At 36.5% G+C, this 24,125-nt stretch overlaps 1 protein-coding gene across 5 annotated transcripts in view; it reads left to right on the top strand.

The window, feature by feature from the left end:
• Nucleotides 1-15,347, top strand: part of urb2 (URB2 ribosome biogenesis homolog) — a 30,972-nt gene extending 15,625 nt beyond the window's left edge. For 3 of the 5 annotated variants that reach the window (XM_087278406.1, XM_087278404.1, XM_087278405.1), the window contains exons 6-10: nt 561-671; nt 4,019-4,261; nt 8,159-8,255; nt 12,386-12,525; nt 14,788-15,347. In XM_087278406.1, the coding sequence (XP_087134532.1) occupies nt 561-671; nt 4,019-4,261; nt 8,159-8,255; nt 12,386-12,525; nt 14,788-14,985 (789 nt within the window). In that variant the 3' untranslated portion in view covers nt 14,986-15,347. 5 annotated transcript variants of the gene reach the window in all.
• Nucleotides 15,348-24,125: the final 8,778 nt, after the last annotated feature.

Raw genomic sequence — 24,125 nt, 5'->3', positions numbered from 1 at the left:
TTTGGAAATAAAACCCATACAGGGCTGTAATAAATGTCATTTGCATATTTATGTGGTGAAATTTAAATACTATTAGAACTGAGTTAAAGTGAAATATTAGTCATTAGTGATAAATTGTCTTTCATAGTAAAACCAATGGTGGACAAAAAACATCTTAATGTTTACAGATTTCATCCGTAATGATTTGATCAAGTTATTTTTATTATTGTATTATTGCACAATTTATTAAATACCCATTTATAAAATGAAAAAACATTCTTTAAGTGTAATTTATTTGCAAATGAAGCCCATGCAGAGCGCGTATGAATGTGATTCTCATTATATTTATTCAAATAAAGTTCAATGTTTTGCATTTCCAGAGGGCTTTGATTCAATTTTGAGAAATCTGTCTTTGTTGTTGCACAACATTTACACTTAATTAGACTGTATGACTTGAAATAGATGTTTTATGTTAACATGAAACAACAAAGATAACAAATCCATTCTCTGTCAAAGCATAAGATTTTCTAAGCATACTTGTAGTGTGTACTAATGATATGTTATCTCATTTTCTCTCACAGGAGGTTCTGTCCACAGTGACTTTAATAAAGCTGCTTGCCTGTTGTCTTTTTCCAGAGCATTGCTCAAAGGCTTTTTGGCTCATCACCCCACAAATAATATCCAGCCTCATTGTGAGTATTACACTGCATGTTTTTAATTTGTTTCCCGTTAGATGTTTTTTCCCTGAATAAGATTAATCACACATGGGTTTTTTTATAGTAATTGTTTGTTATGCAATTGTCTTTTCAAGATGTAAGCATCATACTTTGCTTTGGAATTTGAGTAATTAAAATATAAAAGTAGATCAATAAGCTCAATTTGTTTTTTCTACAAACTTTAAAGATGCTCCATGAACTTTGCATGAAAAAACAGTAGTTAATTTAGACAACTTTACAGTATAAGACACTTTTATAAAATTAACAAACATGTCACGACCCTGTTTACTTCTTCATAAGTTATTTTCTGGACTTCCTGTTTAAATAAAAAACACAGTTGACATTGTGCAATAAATGCGATAAACCTTCCCTTTTTTGAGCCTGAAACATTCTTTTAAGGGTGCCTAGAGAGTTGGTTGGCAGTGAAAAACACCCTGCAGTAAGCTTTGTAAAACATATCACATACCTCACCCACCAGCCTGAGTGGGTTTCAAAGTCTTGTCTGTGTCACTGAGTTCAGTCAGAGGAGGCCTGTGTGTGCCTGACAGGTTACTTTCATCACTCCACCTTTCTTCTCCGCGTCAGAACTTGATGCAGTGAAGCTGCTGCTAACAGAGTTCACCAGAGCGACCAGAAGCTTTGTTAACCTTGCTGTTCTCACATCTTTTGTACACAAATAAAGAACAAGCTCTGTAATCGTCACTTTTGTCATCAATATTTTATAGCATGGATCGTGTGTGGTGCAGTTTAATAGAATTCTGTTAGATAGTGAAGTGATATTGTGCTACATTTGAAGATTTCTGGTGAATGTCAGTCTGGATTGTATGAGATCTGCTGTGCATATTGTACCGTTTGTTGTTGGTTTTTGCTCTATAAAAATACTAGTGATGGGCAAAGACTAATCGCAATTAATTACATCCAATATAAAAGTTTGTTTTGACAATATATGTGTGAATTATTTACACTCACCATCAACTTTATTAGGTACACTTCACTAGTACTGGCCGGGTTGGACTCCATTTTACCTTTAGAACTACCTTATTCCTTATTCCCGAACTGTTGATACAAGGCAGGATAGATCCGTTCATCCCGTTGTTGACGGCAAATTCTGACCCTACTATACGAATGTTGCAGCAGAAATCGAGACTCATCAGACTAGGCAAAGGTTCCAAATTTTTTATTGTCTATTTTTGGTGAGCCTGTGTGAATTGTAGCCTCAGTTTCCTGTTCTTAGCTGACAAGAGTGGCACCCGGTTTGGTCTTTAACGGCTGTAGCCCATCCGGCTTAAGGTTGGAGTTGTTGTGTGTTCAAAGATGCTCTTCTGCATACCTCCGTTGTAACAATTGGTAATTTGAGTTACTATTGCCTTCTGTTCAAACCAGTCTGGCCATTCTCCTTTGACTTCTGGCATCAAAAAGGCATTTGTGCCCACAGAACTGTCGCTCATCAATATCATTCGATATTTTTTGTATTTCGGACCATTCTCATTAAACCCCCTGGTTGTGCATGAAAATCCCAGTAGATCAGCAGTTTCTGAAATACCCAAACCAGCCTGTCTGGCACCAACAACCATGCCACGTTGTAAGTCACTTAAATCAACTTTTTTCCTCATTCTGATGCTCTGTTTGAATTGCAGCAGATCATCTTGACCATCTCTACATGCTTAAATGCATTAAGTTGCTGCCATGTGATTGGCTAATTAGAAATTTCTTTAATGAGCAGTTGGACAGGTGTACCTAATAAAGTGGCCAGTGAATGTATATTTATGTATATATGATATACACACTCATAGATAAAAAAAAAACAACAACCAAACTTTACATAAAAACTAGTATTTATGTCTAATACTAATGAAAAACTTCTCAAATATATGCATTCATTTGTGTATTTAATTATACATAACAAATATACGTAGTACACACAATTATATCAAAATAAACTTTTATTTTGGATCTGATTAATCACAATTAATCTTTGCCCAGCTCTAAAAACTACCTAAACCTTATATTAATTAATTTTTTCTAAATGAAGGTGGTCGCCACTCATGTGTTGTCAGATCATGAACATAAACTACTACCTACTTAACCTGGATTGCTGTAGCTGTTGTCTTGCATAATGAATTCTGCTTGATTAGTACATTTTACAAGGCCATTAGTTCTCTAAACAAAATCAAACACTGGACACATACTTGTACTATGTCACAAAAGTATGTACTTTCTTTATGAAGGAAAAATATATACTTTTGAGTATGTAACAGAAGAGTATGCAAGCTTTGGGAGGACATACTACTACCTTGTTGACAGATTGTTGTGTTGCTTAGTTATGAGCCCTGTCAATCATTCGCACATCATCCACATTTCTTTCATATATAAGTTCCTACCTTACTGGAGAAGCAGCAGCAGGTTAATTTGCCATTCGCGAGTCTTTCATGCAGAGAAATCTCCACAGGTCTTTGGATAATTATTTATTCATTTAAATAATGAATTACAATAATGTCCAAACACATCTTTATATAAGTTAATGTTGTTGCAGATTAAATATAATACAGAAAATGTGATTTAAATATTTTCCAGTTGACTAGATATTAATTAACGATCATACAAACATCTTTACTGAAGCCTCTCTACTTGACGGTTGGTCTTGCGCGTCCACCATGTTTGTAGTTTATTTACACTTTTCACCCGCGTTTGTAGTTCTAATCGAACTCATGTCCAACACGCAATGTACTGTGGGCAATATCAGCAGTTAGAGTATGGATGCTTTTACACTTACAATTTTTACCAGAAATGGTAAACCATCCGGGAACCTTTGGCAAACTCTTTTCAACAGACTACAATTTGGGACATACTATTTCTGTTCTCAAATATTATTAAGGACAGATAGTATGCAAAACTGGGACACAGCATATGTGGAGCATGTTAACTAGCAAAACAAACCAGCATGCTAATCATGAATAACATGCATGATAAAAGTCATCAGGGTAATTACATGTGGTCAGAAGTCTCCATATAATGGTCACTAAATCACGCTACCATTTCAATTTGGGATCAGTTTTTCTTTTTTGTGATATTTTCCATGCTTGGACAAAATAAGTTAATTAAAATTGACCCAATTGGCACCACTTTATAATGAAATGCTTGTTGTATCCCTAATTTTGGATATAAGCATTTGCTGAATGAATACATGTAAATAACCTTGTGTTAAATGATATGTTGAGCTGTAATTGTTAGTCTATTTACATTGAACTATATTAAATGATCACAGTGAATGCATTAGTTGCTAAAGACAATACATTTGACAGATTTCCTTTGTTTTCTTCTAGTTCATAATAAAGGAATCCAGCAAACTCCCCTCTCTGACCCGTGTGCTGACAGTACCAGCTCTCGAGGCTCTGACCGTCTTGCTCCGGCAGGGTAAAGCACAAATCTCCAACCCGCACCAGGTGATTGTGGTTTTGGGCGCACTGCAGTTTGTGCCTCTCGATAGTCATTGCATGGAGGACTATCATTCTGCTTTTGAGGCCGTCCATGAAGCTCTGTTTGCAATTATCCACTGCTACCCTCAGGTGAGCATCCTGGGATGGAAAGGGGGAGAGAGATAAAAGCCTAAACCTGATAGTACTTAGCCATTTTATTGTTGCACTTTTTCAAGTTGAATTATGTCCTTATACATTTGGAATTGACTTAAGAAATCACCCAGAGGCTGTGGAGGTAGAAGCAGTGCCAGATGCTATCAGTTTAAAAAAAAAAAGAAAAGGTGGGGGTCTGACATCTGTTTATCTGCACTTGCTTTGGGAAAATCTTTTATTAATGTGGCTTTCAGGGTTATGTTTCGTGAACACACCCAGTGTGCTGTGTCTGGTGAAAGAAAAATGAGTCCCGTAGCGTGGATCAAAATGTAATATATCTGTTAGCAAACACAGAATGACATGGGATTTTCTTGGGATAAAGAAACACCATTTATACTAGTATTCTGCAAAAGTAGAATTCAGAAATGTGCTCTCATTATGCTCAATATAAAGATGAGTGATCTTATGGCAACATTTATCTGATCTGGTGAATTAGTACTCTGAGATGTTTTTGATAATAATGTTTATGCAAATAGGTGCGTTACAGGCTAATGCCGCTTGATGTTAGGAGTGAACATTACAGTGCCCTGGAGAGGCATTTAATTTGCACTTTATACAAATGAAAATCAGAATGTAGTTTGGACAGTTGCCACAGATCCTGAGGGGAAGGAGCTCGCGGTGGAGTCTGGTAGTTGGGGAATGGCAAGAGTGTGCTAAACTGTAAAGGCGTTATGCTTGACCACAATCTCAAGATGACCTTATGTTTGAGAAGCTTTATAAAGTAAAATGAGGAGCAGATATTAGGCAGTTGTTTTAGAATTAATTATGAGGATGACTGAACAATAAATTTTGATGTGCAAAATGGATTTAGTAGTGCAGTCAATGTGTCCAAACCCATTTTTATTTGACAATATTTGAATATTATACACAAACATTATTACCACCATCCTTAAAAGCCAAAACATTATTACCGTCATTCTAAAAAGCCAAAATGGTATGACCACCATTCTGAAAAGCCAAACATTATGACCACCTGACCAAAGTGCTTTTGTTTTTTTATGTGCTTCTAAATAGTGCTGACACCCCTGTAGACATAGGCTTTAAAAAACCAAACATGAGCAGAAGGTAACTTAAGGTCTTAAGGTGAAGCTGTCATGGATCAAACTTGTTTGTCCAGTATATTCCATTGATCAATAGGATTGAGATCTGTGGAATTTGGAGGCCAACACCCTGAACGCTTCATCGTGCTATTTAAACCATTCCTGAACAATAAGTGCAGTGTGGCAGAGGGCATTATACTGCTGATTATTAAGGCCACTTCCACCAGGAAACACCAGGGTGTGGCACTTATGCAACAATAGCTGCGTCCCAAACGGCACACTATACACATACACCAGGGGTCACCAACCCTGTTCCTGGAGAGCTACCTTCCAGCAGAATTCAGTCCCAACCCTGATCAAACACACCTGAACCAATTAATAGTACCTAAAGCAGCACTTGATAATTACAAACAGGTGTGTTTGGTCAGGGTTGCAACTAAAATCTGCAGGAAGGTAGCTCTCCAGGAACAGGGTTGGTGACCCCTGCTATACACTATGCATTTATGCACTATGTACTTATGCACTTACACAATCAACAGTATATGTATGTAGTGTCGTCCCAAATGGGACACTAATAGTTTTTTTTTTACTAAAGCGGAAATTCAAACTGTTTACCGGTTGACGTTTGACGGTTGCCAAATTTGTGAAATAAATTACCAAATTACCAAATAATACCTGCCATGAGGATAACCGCCTTCACCATCGGGAGGCGGTATAGCCACTCTTGTATGTAAATTTTGCTTTCATTCATTCAGTTTCTTTTCGGCTTAGTCGCTTTATTACTTAGGGGTCGCTACAGCGGAACTTATCTCTTAAATGTTTTACGCAGCAGATGCCCTTCCAGCCACAGTCCAGCACTGGGAAACACCCATACACACTCTTTTGAATTTTGCTTTAACAATACTAAATAAATAATGGAATCCAACATCAGTGCTTGAAAGCTCCGCCCCTACCGCTACGTGAGCAAAGCTGCGGTGTTGAGTGTGTGAAGTGTCCATCATTCCACACTTCTTTATTACGGTTTAATAAGTGCATCATCTGGGTATTTAAAGTGCACTTATTCTGAGTTTTCAGTGTGAGTGCACTACTTACACTATTTATATTACAAAATGGTGTGGAATAGTGCATAAGAATGCAATTTGGGAAGCACCATGTGTTTATTAGTAGTTAGCATGTGAACTCATTGATTGCCAAGCAAATCATTCCCAATAGAATAACGCTCCCTCCCTTGTAAAGGTAAACAGTGTACAAGTGCACAACCATCCTTATAATCATTTTAACAAAAAAAAAAAAATGATACAAAAAAATAAATAAATACAATTAGGACAGTCTATTGTAATTTATTTAGCAAAAAGGAAAAACTAGATGTTTCTGTGCAGTTTTTTTGTTTTTTGGTGTATGTTTTTTGTATCTTTCAAAAATAGAGTTATTGGTGTTTGCCTAAATCTCAGTATATGTGTATCACTAACCAGCATTATTATGCTGTTTTTGGTAGATTACATTGGTTCACACTTTTTTAAAGTAATTTCAGCCTCATGCTTATTTGCCCTGTTTAATAAATCTGGCCCTAAATGACCAGATAATGTGTTTAATTTTCACAATATGGCTTATTTGTACACTAGCTGTCAAAAGTGTTGTGGTCGATCCCAGTTGTTAGAGCAACAAATAATATCTTGACATCTAGTTGATCATTTGTAAAAGTGGCAGAAGGTAGATTCTTTCAATAAACCATCTGTTGAACTGCATCCCAATAATCACAAATACTGCAGAAGTCCTACCGGAACCCACATGAACCCAAGAATCCCATAGAAATCAGTCAAGTTTGGTGAAGGAAAAGTCATGGTTTGGGGTTCCATTCAGTATGGGGGTATGGGAGCCTGATGTATCAAGACATTTGTGCTGCCCATTACAATACAAACCTCAGGTGAGGGCAAATTCTCCATCAGAATAGCACTGCTCCTTATACTTCAGCCTTCTCATCAAAGTTCCTGAAAGCAAAGAAGGTCAAGGTGCTCCTGAATTGGTCAGCCTAGTCACCTGACTTGAACATTATTGAGCATTTCTGAGGTAAGATAAAAGAGGAGGCATTAAACATCAATCCAAAAAGCTTGATGAACTCTGGGAGTCCTGTAAGAACGCTTTCTTTGCCATACAAGATGACTTTATTAATACGTTATTTGAGTCACTGCAGAGATGTACAGATGCAGTTCTCCAAGCTCATGGGAGTCACACACAATATTAATTCTTTTTGTCTAAGCAAAGTCAGACCTTACTGTCCTAATAAAATAATTAAAAATCAAAGCATGATCATATTTTATTTTGGTAAAAAAAAAGCGTAATCTAGAGGCCTTTGCCTTTCATATAAGCCTCTTCTTATACCAAATGATCAACTAGAAGTCAAGTTATTTGTTGTTCCTAAAACTTGGATAGGCAATAAGTCTTTTGTCAGGTAGTGTATATTGGCATTTATTGTAAAGATGATGTGAATATTTGACTTTCCACTCATAGCTTAGGAGGTTGCTAGGACGAAGCTAAAAAAAATAAAATAATCAGCCTTCTATTAAAATGTTATTATTATTTTTATTTAATTTTGTCATTGATTTCATAGTGTTGTTTTGCCATCTATCTGAGCATATCTACAATGCTTAAAAGCTTGCTTTTTTGGCACAGATGGTTATTGTTTTTTTGTTTTCTACTTTATGCAGTAAATTCAGACTTGCATAAGCATAAAGGCTAAAGAATTTTACATCAAGTCCAGCTGTGCACCAATTATGAAAGCTTTAAATGTTTGCAGGTAATGCTGAAAGCTTCTCCCACCTTCCTGAATTGCTTTTATCGCTTAGTTTCTTCAGTCATGCATGAAGGGAAACAGCGGAGTGACACTGACAGAGGTAAGCACACCTATTATAAACACATCCACAAGAGTTTTGTGCAGAAAAATTACTAGGTATGCTCCAATGTTTTCTGTAATGAATGATTTTGGATTAATTTAAAGCTGTTGGCATATCAGCAATACTATTAAAAGGCCAATACCGATGGTTTATTAATTGCATGGAGACAATGAGTCTTGGACACTAAAAAAGGGCTGCACTTCAGTCAATACTTTTCTGGAGAAGAACATCTTAATTTACATATAGCAATACCACAGGCTTTAACTTTTCTTTGACAAAATCATTTAATAAACAAAAAAATATCTTTTTATATCTTAACTTGTGCCTCTCTTAAAATGTTTCAAAGAGTGAAATATTAAATGGTTCAGTAAAATTAATTTAATTTAGAAAAATAGCTAGTATTTTTGATGCTGCAACTGATACTAATATTACAATTAACTGAACGTGTTTTTTTGATTGTTTGCTGATAAAATATTATATTTTTGACTTATTCAAAAATTACAACACAGAATTTTTGGGTTACTAAATTATAAAAACATACACTCACGGACAGTTTATTAGGTACACCTATTCAACTGCTCATTAACGCAAATTTTTAATCAGCCAATCACATGGCAGCAACTCAATGCATTTAGGCTTGTAGACATGGTCAAGACAATGTGCTACAGTTTAAACAAAGCATCAGAATGGTGAAGAAAGGGGATTTAAGTGACTTAAATGGCATGATTGTTTGTGCCAGACAGGCTGGTCTGAGTATTTCAGAAACTGCTGATCTACTTTCAGACACGACCATCTCTAGGGTTTACAAAGAATTTTGTATTGGTGTCGGGAATATTTTCTTGGCACACTTTGGGCCCATTAGTACCAAATTGAGCATTGTGTCAACTCCACAGCCTACCTCAGTATTGTTACTATATCCATCCCTTTATGACCACAGTGTATCCATCTTCTGATGGCTACTTCCAGCAGGATAACGCGCCATGTCATGATGCACGAATCATCCCAGACTGGTTTCTTGAACATGACAATGAGTTTACTGTACTCAAATGGCCTCCACAGTAACCAAAGCTCAATCCATTAGAGCACATTTGGGATGTGGTAGAACGGGAGATTTGCATCATGGATGTACAGCCAACAAATCTGCAGCAACTGCATGATGCTATCATGTCAATATGGACCAAAATCTCTGAAGAATTATTCTAGTACCTTGTTGAATCTGTGCCACGAAGGATTAAGGCAGTTCTGAAGGCAAAAATTGTTCCAACCTGGTACTAATTAGGTGTACCTAATAAAGGAGCCGGTGAGTGTATATTGGGTTATGATATTATCCTTGTGATGGCAGAGCTGAATTTGCATTAATTGAAGCTCAATTGCTAAACCAAATTTAAGTGACCTTTTTCTGGGAAGTAAATGTGAGGGCTAAGTTTCACTTGGCTGTTAAATTAATCTTCTATTCATGACTCTTTTGTAACCTTTTCCAGAAAACCTCTATGCACCCAATTGAATTGATTGTCAATGAATTCAAAAACACTTTTAGCATTCAAGCTTTTAATGTTGGTTGTAGCTGGCAGACAAAGAAAATGGAAAGCACCTGATGCTGGAAAGCTATTACAATTGAAACTTAATACAAAAAGTGTCTTATTCTCAATTCATTAATTGAGTATCAATGGAGTCATGTCTTCTGTTTCTTCTCCATCTACAAGCTGCCCTGATTTTATTGTGCAGAGAGAAAGATATGTTATTTCAGAGGTATGATTCACCTAATGAGACAAGCGCCTCGTTGAGCTGTGTTCAGAGACAGGCGCTCGCAGACTGTGGCTCTTTGGATTGAATTTCAAAGTGAAGTGAAGGAGAAAAAAAATTCCATGTAGACTGAAGGTTGAATTTGATCCCGAAGCTCAAGGCTCAACACATTTTACCACTGAAGGCGTATCCCTTTTGAATTGAGAACTCTATTTATGACTCTGAGGTTTAAAGCCTCTTTCTATTTTTTTGGAGTAGCATCAGTACATTTAGTCTTTCTTCGTTTCGCAGACTTTCATTTTGACTTCAAAGCTCGGTCAGAACTGAAATGTATTCAGATGTGAGGCAATTTCGGTCTTATTGAACTTCTTATGGTAACTTTCTCAAAGTCTGAATTTGACTGCATGATCACTCTGTTCTGTCTGGATCCAAAGATAATGTCACTTTGAAGCGATTTAATCAGGATTCCTGTTTCTTGTGTTTTAACTGAGATGTCTTTGAAATAAATCACTTGTGAAGTTAATGAGTTTGGAAATTTTGAATAGAATTCCCCAGATTTGAAGACATCGGACAGATGTTCTTTGAAATGTATGGGTTAGTTAATAGATTTATTAAGATTTGAACATTCTATTAAGAAATATGGATTAAACTGGTCGAAAGTGACAAAAAGACTTTTACAAATATAAATAAATGCTGTTTTTTGATCACAAAATCTTAGAGATCCATAAAAATATTAAGCCGCACTAGTGTTTTAAACAATGATAATCATAACTTTTTTGAGAACCAAATCTGGTCGTTAAATTTGACATGAAACAGAAGTTAGCCTTTTTTTTTCTTCTATAGTGATGTACATCCATTGGGCTATATGCACAACTAGTGTTTTTCAGCCAACGATAAACCTCCGATGAAAGGTTTATGTTTAAATATTTTCAGTTTAGAACCTTTCCTTTTACAGCATTAATGTTGTAATATGGGGTGTCCAAACTCAGTCTTGGACAATAATACCCAGGTGCAGACCCGCAGACCCACACACATTTCAGCACACAATCCAGGACACACAATCTAAGCAGGGGCCAACCATATATGATTATGACGGATGTTAATGTTATTAACGTCTACACGGACCTTGCCATCAATACATTACTATCAATAGATCAGTATATCAATAGACAATAATGTATACTATTTCACGTTCGAGACGGGTGAATGGGGAATGTTGTTTTCTGATCACATTAATATTATCGACTGAACAGTTTTCTATCAGTCATCATTTGACCGAGTCAGTATAGCGGATACTCGTAAGCTGGCTCTGCTGATCTAAATTAGACGAGCTCAATTTATATAATGGATTAATTATAATGAAGGAAATAATAGCAAGTTAATATGTACAGGCTATAATATATCTTTATATGTAATAAAAATGTTTTTATATTTAATAGATGTATAACACTATATTAATATTCTACTCTGGCCATTGAATAGGATTTATTTGCTTAAATAATAGTCATTTGTGTTTTAATTAATTATTTTTATTTACATAACATGAGTACCAAAACTTCATGGATGTTAAAATGATCTTTGCAATATAATAATGAAACATTGACTGAAATGGAAACCCAAAATTCGCCAATCACCATTTTTGTAAAATCAAGTAGGTGGTGATAATGATTCTAAGGCATACCAGCCAACACTCCGGTTTTCCCGAAAATTTCCCATATTTCAGGCCCATCTCCTGCCATGCTCCCGTTTTGTTATTTCTCCTAGAAAACACCCGTTATCCCCCACCAGTCCTCAGCTTTGTGGTTCAGTCTGTAGTCATACTGAGAAGATTTAAAACTGATGAGGGCAAAATCAATGTGAACAAAATAATGAGTGCACATGTACATTGTTTATAACTGTATTTTGACTTCATGCCAACTTTAAAATAATATCCGAAGGATCATGTGACATTAAAGACTGGAAAAATTACTACTGAGAATTACTAAATTAAATTTGAACACATAATAAAATCTTTATTACTGATTTTGACTGTACTATATTTTATTTCATATATATGCAGCCTTAATGAGAATAATCACCCATTAGGTTAGATTATATGATAATTTGAGGTGCATTACATGATAGTGTTTTGGAATATCAAACCTAAAATGTTCCTACCACATCACACATATTGCTGAAATCTGTCTGTGTTAAAATAAATCACAGGGTTTGCTGACGTGACGTGGTTTTAGAGAGTGGGTTCATGGTTTACATTAATTGAATCAGGGTTATAGTTTTAATTAAACGCTCCAGCTGCATTTAGCATAATGAATCACATGCGTTAACAAGTCTGTTTTGACAGTTCCAATTAAAATATCAGAATTGCTTTGTGATATGTCTGCTTTCAGCTTCTGAGAAAGACAGAGAGAGTCTTCTGATGTGTGCTAGGCTGGTGGAGAGGATGTACACTCATGTTGCCAGTGCTGCTGAAGATTTCACTGTCCTGTCCTCCTTCATGGTCGCGCAATACGTCAGTGAACTGCAGAGGGTAAGTTGCTAGTTATTTTCAGTCTTTACTGAAACGTGTTGTGTTGTGTTGTGTTGTGTTGTGTTGTGTTGTGTGTGTGTGTGTGTGTGTGTGTGATTTAATTTATTTTTTACTTTAGTATTACCCAAATGATGTTCAACAGAGCAAGGAATTGTTTGCAGTATTTTTGATTAAAAAAAAATTTCTGGAAAAGTCTTATTTGTTTTATGTCGCCTAAAATAAAAGCATTTTTTTTCTCTTTTTTTAACTAACATTTTAAGGTCAATATTATGAGCTCCCTTGTTTGACTTGCCTAATTACAATGATTTGCGTTACAACCCCAACTTATCTAGTTAACTGAATTAATCTAGTTAAACCTTTAAATTTAATTTTAAACTGAATACTAGTGTCTTTAAAAATATCTAGTAAAATATTATGTACTGTCATCATGACAAAGAAAAAAGTAATAAACACTCACCAGCCACTTAATTAGGTACACTTTAATTGTACCGGGTTGGACTGTCTTTTGTCTTCAGAGCTGCCTTAATCCTTTGTGGCATAGATCGACAAGGTACTGGAAATATTCCTTAGAGATTTTGGTCTTTATTGACATGATAGCATCACACAGTTGCTGCAGATTTGTCGGCTGCAGATCCATGATGTGAATCTCCTGTTCCATCACATCCCAAATATGCTCTATTGGTTTGAGATCTGGTAATTGTGGAGGACATTTGAGGACAGTGAACTCATTGTCATGTTTGAGAAACCAGTCTGAGATGATTCGTGTTTAATGACACGGATAAACCTGCTGGAAGTAGCCATCAGAAGATCAATTGGTACTAATGGGCCCAAAGAAAATATCCCCTACACCATTACACCATCAACACACCATGAAACATTGATAAAAGGCTGGATGGATCTTTGCTTTCATCTTGTTGATGCCAAATTCTGAGCCTACCGTCCAAATGTCACAGCAGAAATCGAGACTCATCTGACCAGGCCATTATTTTCCAATCTTCTATTGTCCAATTTTGGTGAGCCTGTGTGAATTGTAGCTTTAGTTTCCTGTTCTTAGTTGACTGGTGTGGTTTTCTGCTTGTGTAGTCCATCCGCCTCAAGGTTGGATGTGTTGTGCATTCAGAGATGCTCTTCTGCATACATCCGTTGTAATGAGTGGTTATCTGAGTTACTGTTGCCTTTCAATCAGCTGGAACCAGTCTGGCCATTCTCCTCTGACCTCTGACATTAACAAGGCATTTGTGCCCACAGAACTGCCGCTCACTGGATGTTTTCTCTTTTTCACACCATACTCTGTAAACCCTAGAGATGGTTGTGTGTGAAAATCCCAGTAGGTCAGCAGTTTCTGAAATACTCAAACCAGCCTGTCTGGCACCAGCAACCATGCCTTGTCACTTAAGTCACTTAAATCACGCTTCTTTCCTGAATGGACAAAATAAAAAGTCTATAGATTCACATTATGTTTTATTGTTTACATTGTGGTGTTGCAAAATACATTGTTTACGTTAATACTTTAAAAAATAATTTGTGCAAAAGCCATGCAAACAGAAACATCAATAACAGTTTAGCAATATTTAAATTTAGCATTTTATGTAGTGATATTTTATGCTTGTAATCCATTATTTTTTGAAAATCAAAGATTTGCCCTGAATTTTATATAAGGGAAGAAATCTGATCGCAAATCAATGAGTAAATTTGGAATACTTTCAAATCTAAGTCAAGATGTGTCAAGTGTATGTATGCATGTATAATCATTAATTGATTGAATTTACAGAAATAAGTGAAATTAAAAGTACTATATCGTTATCAGGATTAAAGATGACTTGTATCGTAATATAAGATTTTTGTCATATCGCCAAGCTCTGTTTCTCACCTACCTCATGCCCATGCCAATTTCTGCTCAAATGTTTCTTTTGTGATCTTGTGAACCGCCTGCCTAAGTCAATATTTGCTACGGTGTTTGAGCAGAGTCTTCTAACTGCTATAAATCTCAAAAACACACTATTACAGCTTTAGAGTTCACATCCCATGTCTTGAACTCTTGGCAGAAATGTTATTCTAACAGATGAGAGGTTGTGTTAACCTTAAACTGAAGGATCAACATGTTGCCCAACGCAATCTGAGAACCATTTGTTTTTGTTCACTTCAATTGTGAAGTGTGTTTGACCTTCTGAGTGACCTGAGGCTCGTGTTACTGCACTGAATCACATCAGCGCACTTTGCCGATAATTGCTGTCATTGTATACTTTTGCTCTTATTTTCTAGGTGACGCTTCAGCCAGAAATCAAGGCACATCTAACAGAGGGAATATACTGCATTCTGGACCACTGTGTTGAACAAGACATCAAGTTTTTGAACACCACCCTTCAAATGGGCGTCAAGGAGGTGTTCAATGAACTGTACAGTAGTTACACACACTATCACAAATCTCAAAGACAAGGGGAAGAAAAGTACACTGTTTGATAGTTATATTTAGTGCCCTAAATGTGTCAAGGAAATAAACCTATTTTGTCTTTTTACTTCTGATTAATCTCTTATAGTTAAATAAATCTTAAAGATGGTGATAAAAACAGTTGTAACTTCATCCAAAAACAAAAGTTGACATTATTTAGCTGTGCGTATGTTTTTTTTTTTTGTTTTTTTTTTTGCAAACCTGTATGTCTTTCTTTTGTGTAAAATAATACAATATATTTTATCCACACTAGAAAATGCAGTAGCTCTGTTGTTTAATTTCCTGTGTTTTTAAAAATATCATTTTCTTATTAAAGAAAAAAGTCATACAGGTTTGAAATGCCATAAGGGTAAATAAATGATGACCAAATGTTTGTTGTTGATTGACAAATTTATTGACTGAAATCGGCATTTTCAGTTTTTAGCTGAAAGAGAAACTGCCAAAAGTATGAGCTGTGAAAAAAGGCTATGCAGCATTGCTTGGCTTTCACACCTAAGGTAGAAATGACTGGGCTGACTAAAGTGCAAGTGTACCCATACAGGCCTGTAGCCAGTGGGGGTTCGGGTAGTTCTGAGGACAAATTAAGTCAAAACAGGACAAATGAGTTGATGTATGGGACAAATTCTGGATTCTGGACCAGAATTTGTCCCATACATCAACTCATTTGTCCTATTTTGACTTAATTTGTCCACAACCCCTTTGACCAGGATGGCTATGGACCTGCCATACACGTTTCTATGCATGTGCTGTGGTGGCTAAAGGCTGATTTATACTTCTGTGTCAATCGCACACATATGCTCTGGTGCAGCATTTGCGCAGTTGCATAGCCATCGCCGTGGCTGACACGCACCTTTTAAAAAAATATATAACTACATGTTGCAACGACACGTATCGCAAGCTTTAGATGGCTTGGCTTGGTAACTGTGACCAATGTGGGTAGGACAGAGAGCCGCGCGAACCCGTTGGAGTTAGTGTTTACAATTCTAGAGTCTTGTGAAGTAGCTGTAGATCAGGGGTGCCCAAACTTTTTCTTATGAAGGGCCAAAAACTTGATTGAGGTTGACGGGCCAAAGGTGAATATACCAAACTGTTATACATTAAAGTTTCCATGGTAAATTCCAATTTTTTAATTATCTTATCCATTAAGTAACAGTATTTACATTTTAACATAAAAAAACTAATTCATTAAGAACATTTAACTGAAATATTTAGGGCCGGCGTGAGAGATGACAATCATAAATTGTTCGCGTGTCGAAAACCAAATGGGAGGATAATAATGCACACGGTGAGACACAGGCGATCCTGAGGGCTTCAGTGTCAAGGCTGATTTCAGGTGATGTGATGCACGCAAGTGTTTAAAAAAAGAAACTGTTCCTTGCGTGAAGCATCTGTGCCTGGAAACGTAACTGGTGCAATTGGGTTTCTTTAAAACAAAAATCATCACGCGTGTACCCACAATCCTGCTGCTTTCACGTGCTCCAGATTTTTGTAAGCAGCAGGTTGCTTTCACTTGAACCTTTTACATGATCATCTTTTCATTATCGCACACGGAATGTTTTTCACCTGCTTTCTTTTGCTCATAGCTATTTTAGGCTAAGATTTATTTATTTTTGGTGTGGCTAAAGAAAAAAATGGTAAATTCTTAGTGTTAAGCCATGAAAAGTCATATGAAGCAAAAACTAATTGCAATGTGACACTATGAAACCACAACCCATTTGCTCATGCTCATTTAGCAAGATCATACACAACACAAAAAAGCGAAATAAATAATGCCGCATGTGGAAATTAAAATTAAATCATGTAATTTTATCATGCCAAAGTCAAATTTTATGCATGTAAAATATATTTTCTCGACAACAAAACCGTGGCTTGTGAAAATGGTGAATGGCTAGTAATGTTGGAAAACTACCAGCCACAGTGGCTGATGATCAGAGTTAATGTCAAGTCCTGCCTGCACATGCTTACTGGAAAGGCAAAGTCCATTCAAATAATGTGCTGACCAATCATTTATATGTAGTAAACTTGTTTCTGCTGCTTGCAATAGTTCTACTGTACTGTCTTTTTTCATATTTGTGTTACAGTTTAAAAATCTTAAAAAGTTACTTTATTTAATGAAATAAAAGCATGTTTTGGTTCAGTTTTTGGCCAAGTGCATGCAGATTTTTTAGTTTCAACCCAGATTCTAGTTTTGACCCTCATTTCGATGCTTCTCTATTTTAAAAAAGTCTGCATTCTTGTCACCATGTATTTTATATTAAGTAGTATTAGCCAAACCCTATTGTGCAGTTTTCATGTAAAACTAAAACTGTTATGGTGTTACAGTAGCTTATCTGAATTTATAAATTCTGTAATGGTTATGAAACTAATGTGCAGCTCATCAGCTGGAGTTGGCGAAATCCAGTCTCTGGGTTGTGCTTCTGAGCAAACTAATTAACCTGATGTAGATCCAGGTGGACTCTGTAAAATTAGTGTACTGTAAAAGTGTCTCCTGGATGACAAATAACCAATTAAAAATCTAGCCTGTTAGACCTATATTGTAAAAATGGTGTTGAACATTAATAGTGCAGTCACAGTAAATGCTCCACTGTGTCTCAGCACTCTCCTGCAGTGTACAGCAAACACACTGTTCCCGATGTTCTCTCCTAAGACAATTTGGATTCCAAACTGGTCAGATGCAGACCGAATAAATGTTCAGCTTACTGGAACCAATACTATTTCTATATAACAAGATGTTCAGCATAAACTCTCCAAGTTTGATGGGACTGGCTGGCCATGTTACTGGTTTCATGAAGAAGTAGCAAGTGCTGTAGTTTGCCAGCCAACAAGAGTAGAGGCCTTCAGATTACTGTAGTTCCTATTAACTCATTGGAGAATTAAATTAGTTCCTAATTTCAGAGTGGGGTCTAATCCAGCACAATAAAAACTACAAAGAATCAGGCATACTGTAAGCCATACAAAACACTGGCACCATATTTTAAAGTGTTACACATTCAGAATGCTAACGTTAGCAGGATATACCTGGGTGCTGACCTTGTGGCTAGTTCCTATACCTGAGTTCCTAAGACAAATGTAACAGAGTTGAAGCACCCACATGTCCCAGGAGGTGTTTAAACTTCATGGTGGGATTATCCGGTGACTAAAGGCAATATCATAAGTCAGTTGTTACACATGCTAAAGCACTTATAACTCTTCAATCCCGCAGGTGGTTTACTCTCCATTATGCTTGAGTGTCATTCACACTATTCTGAAGTCGAGGGCTCCATGAACAAGTTCTTGAATATATTGTCCAGCTCTGCAAGTGCTTGGCTGGCTTGGCATGCTTGTGGAGCATGTAGATGAGTGTCTGGAGGGCAGTCTGATGGTGGAGCTGTTTCACAATTAGTCTGCAGTCCTTTAGGAAGCCTGCACTGTTCTCCAACTGGGATAAATCCATCTCTGAAGGGTACTTTGGAGTGGGGACAGTCATAACTATGATAATGTGGACTCATTCCATACAGAAGTGTCCAAAACTGGCCACTTTATAGGCCAATCAAGAATTTTGAATGGTGCTACTGAGGTACACTTTCAATCCCAGTTGATGCGGAAGCACATTCCAATAGACAATTTTTTTTTTAGCCTCCTACACCATTTATACATTTGAAGCTCTCTCTCTCTTTGGAGGAAAAAAACTTTCAAAGGATGTGCAATCCTACTCCTGGAGGACCAATGCCCTGCAGAGTTTGGCTCCAAAACACTTGGAATTTTCTAGTGACTCTGAAGCTCTTGAATAGCTGGTTCGAGTGAGTTTAATTAGAGTTGGAGCTGAACTCTGCAGGTAAGTGGTCTTACAGCAACTGGACTGCATACCTCTAGATGAGTACTTAGGGAAAATCCCTTCAGAATGGAACACAGTCCTGGATTGTGTGTCTGCAACTAAACAAATGAAAAAGAGTTGGACCACCTGTAAGAAGCTTCCTCAGCTTTTTTTCTTTGTTCAGCTGAGTCAGGGGTTAGTGTTTATCCTAGAATTGTCAAATCACAGACAGTGTTTTTATACAGAGGTTTATATTATATCGATTAGAGCAGATTCAGTGTTATAAACAAAAATAAATAACAGAATTAATGATGCGAGCTTCATGAGACTAAATCTGCTCTACAATAACAGTAGTCATCATTCCAGTCAAATCAGTTAATGGAGTAAATTCAACCAGTTCTAAAATACGTTATTCAGCTATGAGCAGCTCTACAACTGATTGTCATTTGTTATGAGAAGAGGATGAGGATGAGAGGAGCAGCATGTCTTCACTAGAACAGTGTGTTTTGTGTGTGTGTGTGTGTGTGTGTGTGTGTGTGTGTGTGTGTGTGTGTGTGTGTGTGGTTTTACAAAGGCTTTAACTTGTTCCTGAATGGCCTGTGTCCTGTAGATTTTAGCTCCATCCTTGCAGGTGTGTTGAGGCAAGTTTTGTCTAGAAAGCCTTGTAAGAGCTTGATTAGCTAGCCCAGGTGTGTCTGATTGGGGTTGGAACTAAACTTTGCAGGACACCGGCCCTTCAGGAATGAGTTTGGACTTGTCTGCTTTAAAGCATTATCTGTTGATTAGAAGCTTTAATTTGTTCAAGTTCTGTTTGCTGTTTGCTCATCTCATGGAGTTTTGCCTTAGAAACTCTTTGGTTGTGAGTTTATTTATTTATTTAATTATTTAATGCTTTGTTATTTACTATTGTTAATTTAGAATTGGGTTAGTAGAGAGTAAGGTTCCACGGTTTACCGGTACTATGGTAGTATTGTGATATAATGACTCCAAAATACTGGTGGTGCCACTGTAGTTTGTAAACCGTAGTATCGTCATTAACGGTCTATCTATAATACATAATGTTGCATGTGGAAATGTCACTAAAATCCTCACAAGTTCGTGCAACTATAGACCATTTTGTTGAATAGTTTGTGGAGCACTTTAAGGTTGCAAAACTGAATTCATGCCTTTTATGGTAGCATATTGCATGTTTTCTGAAGCTTCAGTTCAAATGCAAATCTGAATCAGTTCATTTCTGTTCCTTTCAATATGATTTACTATCTACAACAATCGCAACAGTCTCTTAAAAATAGCGACTCACAAAGTAAAATATTGTATTACTTTGGATTCTTACCTGATAGGACTAAAAAACAATAGATGAAAAACCCAAAAGAGCAACAGGAAAAAAAAACTCCGCTTCATACAGCATAATTTGCTCTTTTTGTAACAAATTTCATTCTGTATAATTTTTTTCTTTATTTTATTGTGTTTTTTTTTTTTTTTGGTCAGTTATCTGCAGAATAAACTAAAAGAACAAATGCATATTAGGTGAAGTGATGTGCAAATACTTTTTTCAATAATAAGGGAATTATTAATTCAATTCAAGTAGACCTAATATAACATAAAATGTAGTATTTCTGACAATTTTTTTGTTTCATAGATTTATGTATTACAGTATTGCAATACTACTTGGTATCACGATACTTCAGCTGGTATGGTATCGTAATGTGAATTAATGGTATCGCGACAACTCTAGTAGAGAGGGGGTGCCATTTTCCTTTTTGTAATTGTTTTCTCCTGTTTATGTTAGTAAGGGAGTGCTGTATTTTTCTTTTCTTTGATAGATTATTTAGTTCTTCCCTTTCTATCAGTTAGACTTTGTGTTTGTTGTTTGCCTTGAACTCCCTCTTGAAGCTTTCTTGAAACCCTTCCTTAATCATTGACTAAATCTTTCGTTAATCTTTATTCAAGTTGCATTTTTCTTTCGTGTAGTGCTTTGGTAGATTGCTCATGGGACCTTATTGCTGACACACACACACACACATATACACACACAAACTCCACTAACATTCTGTTGCGTACCTGTGTTCCCCTAGACAAAATTAAGGGAAGGTAACATAATTATTCATCTCTAGTCAGTTCAGTGTTGGTTGTCGTTGTATTTGCGCTCTGCATCTGCATTTGCATCTGTAGTTTGTACTGTCTGGAGCCAGCACCTAAGCTTATCACTCATCATAGCACACGTGCTGCTGATGATGTGACAATAAAAGTGATTTGATTTAATAACCTTTCAGTTACGAAACCTGTGGATTCAGCTATAAAGCAGCCCAAGAGAAGACAATAGTGTCATAATCTAGCTCAATTCAGATTTTCCTTTTCATTAATGTTAGATTACTTAAATTGATTATACAGTATTACTCTGTATTACGTATCTGTTAAACCTCAACAATGCAAGCATTAAGCCCCATTCACATTATGAGCGTCAAATCGACAAATGACCATTCATTTTAAAGGATAGATAGTGACTTCTGGTGACCTTCAGCTATGCAAACAACATCAACTGTTGGAGATGAATGTGTGTCTGTCGAGTGACACAACTAAGTTATACTGACACAAATCAGTACAGCTGACGTGATCCCACCTCAGCTTCTGCACCAGCTGGTTGAATTCTCCATGTTGAAAACTAACACAGACCAACATTTGCAGGAGATAAATAGCCAAAATGGCAAAGCACAGAGTTAAGTCTTGTTCATCGTTATAATTAAGCATCTACTGATTCCACTTATTTTTAGAGTATAACCTCCACAATGTTTATCTTCAGCAGCAAGAGAACTCGCTTGCAGTGAATATCATCATGAATGGTACCTAAGCAACCTCAAGATGGAAACACCCACTAATGAATTCAGTCGGCACCCATGGTGAAAGGCAGATACAAGGTCAGTGGTAGTGTGAATGAGGTTTTAAAGGGGCAATGGCAAGGAATTCCTTCAGTTGACAGAAATGAAGATGAAACCAATTGGAATGAAGGGTTTTCAGTTGAAGACTAGTTCCCTTTTGGTCTAATGTATGCACCTATTCTGATTTATGATTTCAGGCTATATTTTTGGATTGATATTACTCGATTTGTCCCTCACATTCTTTGCTTTTAAGGTCATAACATAAGCATTTGATGTGAAAAGAGGAGTTGTCCAGGAGGTTGAAATAGTAAGGCAGAGTTGCCATTTAGCTGGAAGCGGATGGCTGGCTTATCAATGGCTTTAAGCACAATGAAATGTTCCTATCAGATCCTGGCTTGGCACTTTCAAAGCTGGCCATAGCGGTCTGTGCTAAAGACTCGAGGAATTGTTATCTGTAGGGGGTCTTGCAGTAAAGCGAAAGGCCAGAACAGGGCAGAAAGCATCCCAGTCGGCACCCAGGAGCTGGCAGGGATGATCAAACCAGTGGCTGAGAGCCAAGTCTGTTGCAAAACAGATTCGCCTCATTAGCCCTAGTGAATGCTCAAATGTAGGGCCCTTAGATACAACAAACCACTGAGTGTAGAGAGTGAAAAAAAGACATTTCCCCACAGGACACAAATGCAGACAGGTCATCGTAATAACTAAAATAACATAGCAAGAGTCCTGTTCACACTCATTTTACATGGATTTCTGTTCGAGACTTTTGGATGACAGGTAGAAATGCGCATTTATCAATGGTTATTATAACAGATTTCTGTGTGTTTATTGTAGAGCTCCAATGTCGTTTGTTAATATTTTAAGTGTGACTGTACATTTATCATTGCAGGAGTCAGCTGGCCTCATTTTTGAGTTGCTCAGTCAGTGTTGACATGTTTGAAAATGTGCACATTTTTTTTTTTTTATTAAATTGTTATTTTATTTTCAATTGAGGTTAAGAGTGCTCGTTGACTTCAGGTCGTTACATGGTATAGCAGCCAATTTGGAGAATTGCTGTTTCACAGTGGAAATAAGGATTTAGACACATTTACACAACACTGCTATCAACTAAAAATGGAAAACAGTTGTGTAAATGAATGGCATTTTGGACGGGGTTTTGGGAACCTGAAAACGCATTTTCAAATGGGTTTCAATGCGTGATATTACTATTGTCCCATGTAAACTACTAGAATGTGTATTTGAGAAAACGTCATTGAAAAACATTATTATTGGCATGTGTGAATACTTTAATACTTCAGGACTGTGTGTGCACCGACAAAGTTGTTCATTAAATATTTTAGTACATGAAAACTAATACTAAATCCATTTTAAAAATATGAAATAAAAAATCTCTGCATGAAAACTAAAGCTAAATGTAACCAACAGCAGTCACTTAGAAACAAATGAAATGAAATAAAATAATTAGAAAAAATAATTAATAAGTTGATAATTTATAACGGGCGACACAGTGGCGCAGTAGGTAGTGCTGTTGCCTCACAGCAAGAAGGTCGTTGGTTTGAGCCTTGGCTGGGTCAGTTGGCATTTCTGTGCAGAGTTTGCATGCTCTCCCTGCATTCGCGTGGGTTTCCTCCGGGTGCTCGGTTTTCCCCCACAGTCCAAAGACATGCGGTACAGGTGAATTGGGTGGGCTAAATTGTCTGTAGTGTATGAGTGTGTGTGGATGATTCCCAGAGATGGGATATATATATATATATATATATATATATATATATATATGTGTGTGTGTGTGTGTGTGTGTGCGTGCGTGCGTGCGTGCGTGCGTGCGTGCGTGCGTGCGTGCGTGCGTGCGTGCGCAGTGTAAATGCACAATAAATACAATATTTATATTATAAAATGCGGTAGAAAAGTACATGAGTATGCGATTTAAGACACACATTGTTTTTTTTTTTATTTTATTCTAGATGTTTTGTAAACAGATTGGAAAGGGAGAATGTAAACACAATCAGAATATTCATAAACAAGGTTAAGCTTTAATGGGAACAAGAAAAATATTTATTTTGCATAATCTCCAAAGTATTTGTAATTCACTCCAGGCTGTATCACAAAACTGAAAACCTCTAATTTAAGTCTTTTTAATACTTTATTGAAAACTTTTTTAAATTTTACAACAGAATGTCTTACATTCAAAAATATACAATTTTACCGCATTGGACATGAAATACACAAATACAATAATAGTAATAATAAGTAAATAAAGGACACGACATTGGAGGGCTTACTTTGTTTTAGATTCAATGCATTCAACAGTTGTTAAGGTTGCAGTAATTAATCCATTTCTTGCAATGTTTTAGAAATAAGTGCTTTTGAAGTCTCGAAATAGATGTCAATTCTTCCATATTGCTTATTTCTTCACAGTTTCTATCCAATCACCAATCATGCTTATACAAGTATCTGGTAATACTCTTCTTGCTTGCCTCACTTATTA

The sequence above is a fragment of the Danio rerio genome, chromosome 13, assembly GCF_052040795.2.
Source record: "Danio rerio strain M-AB ecotype USA chromosome 13, GRCz13ab, whole genome shotgun sequence".
Lineage (NCBI taxonomy): Eukaryota > Metazoa > Chordata > Actinopteri > Cypriniformes > Danionidae > Danio > Danio rerio.
Note: the sequence above shows the minus strand (reverse complement) of the source record. Positions and strands in the feature narration are given on the sequence as shown.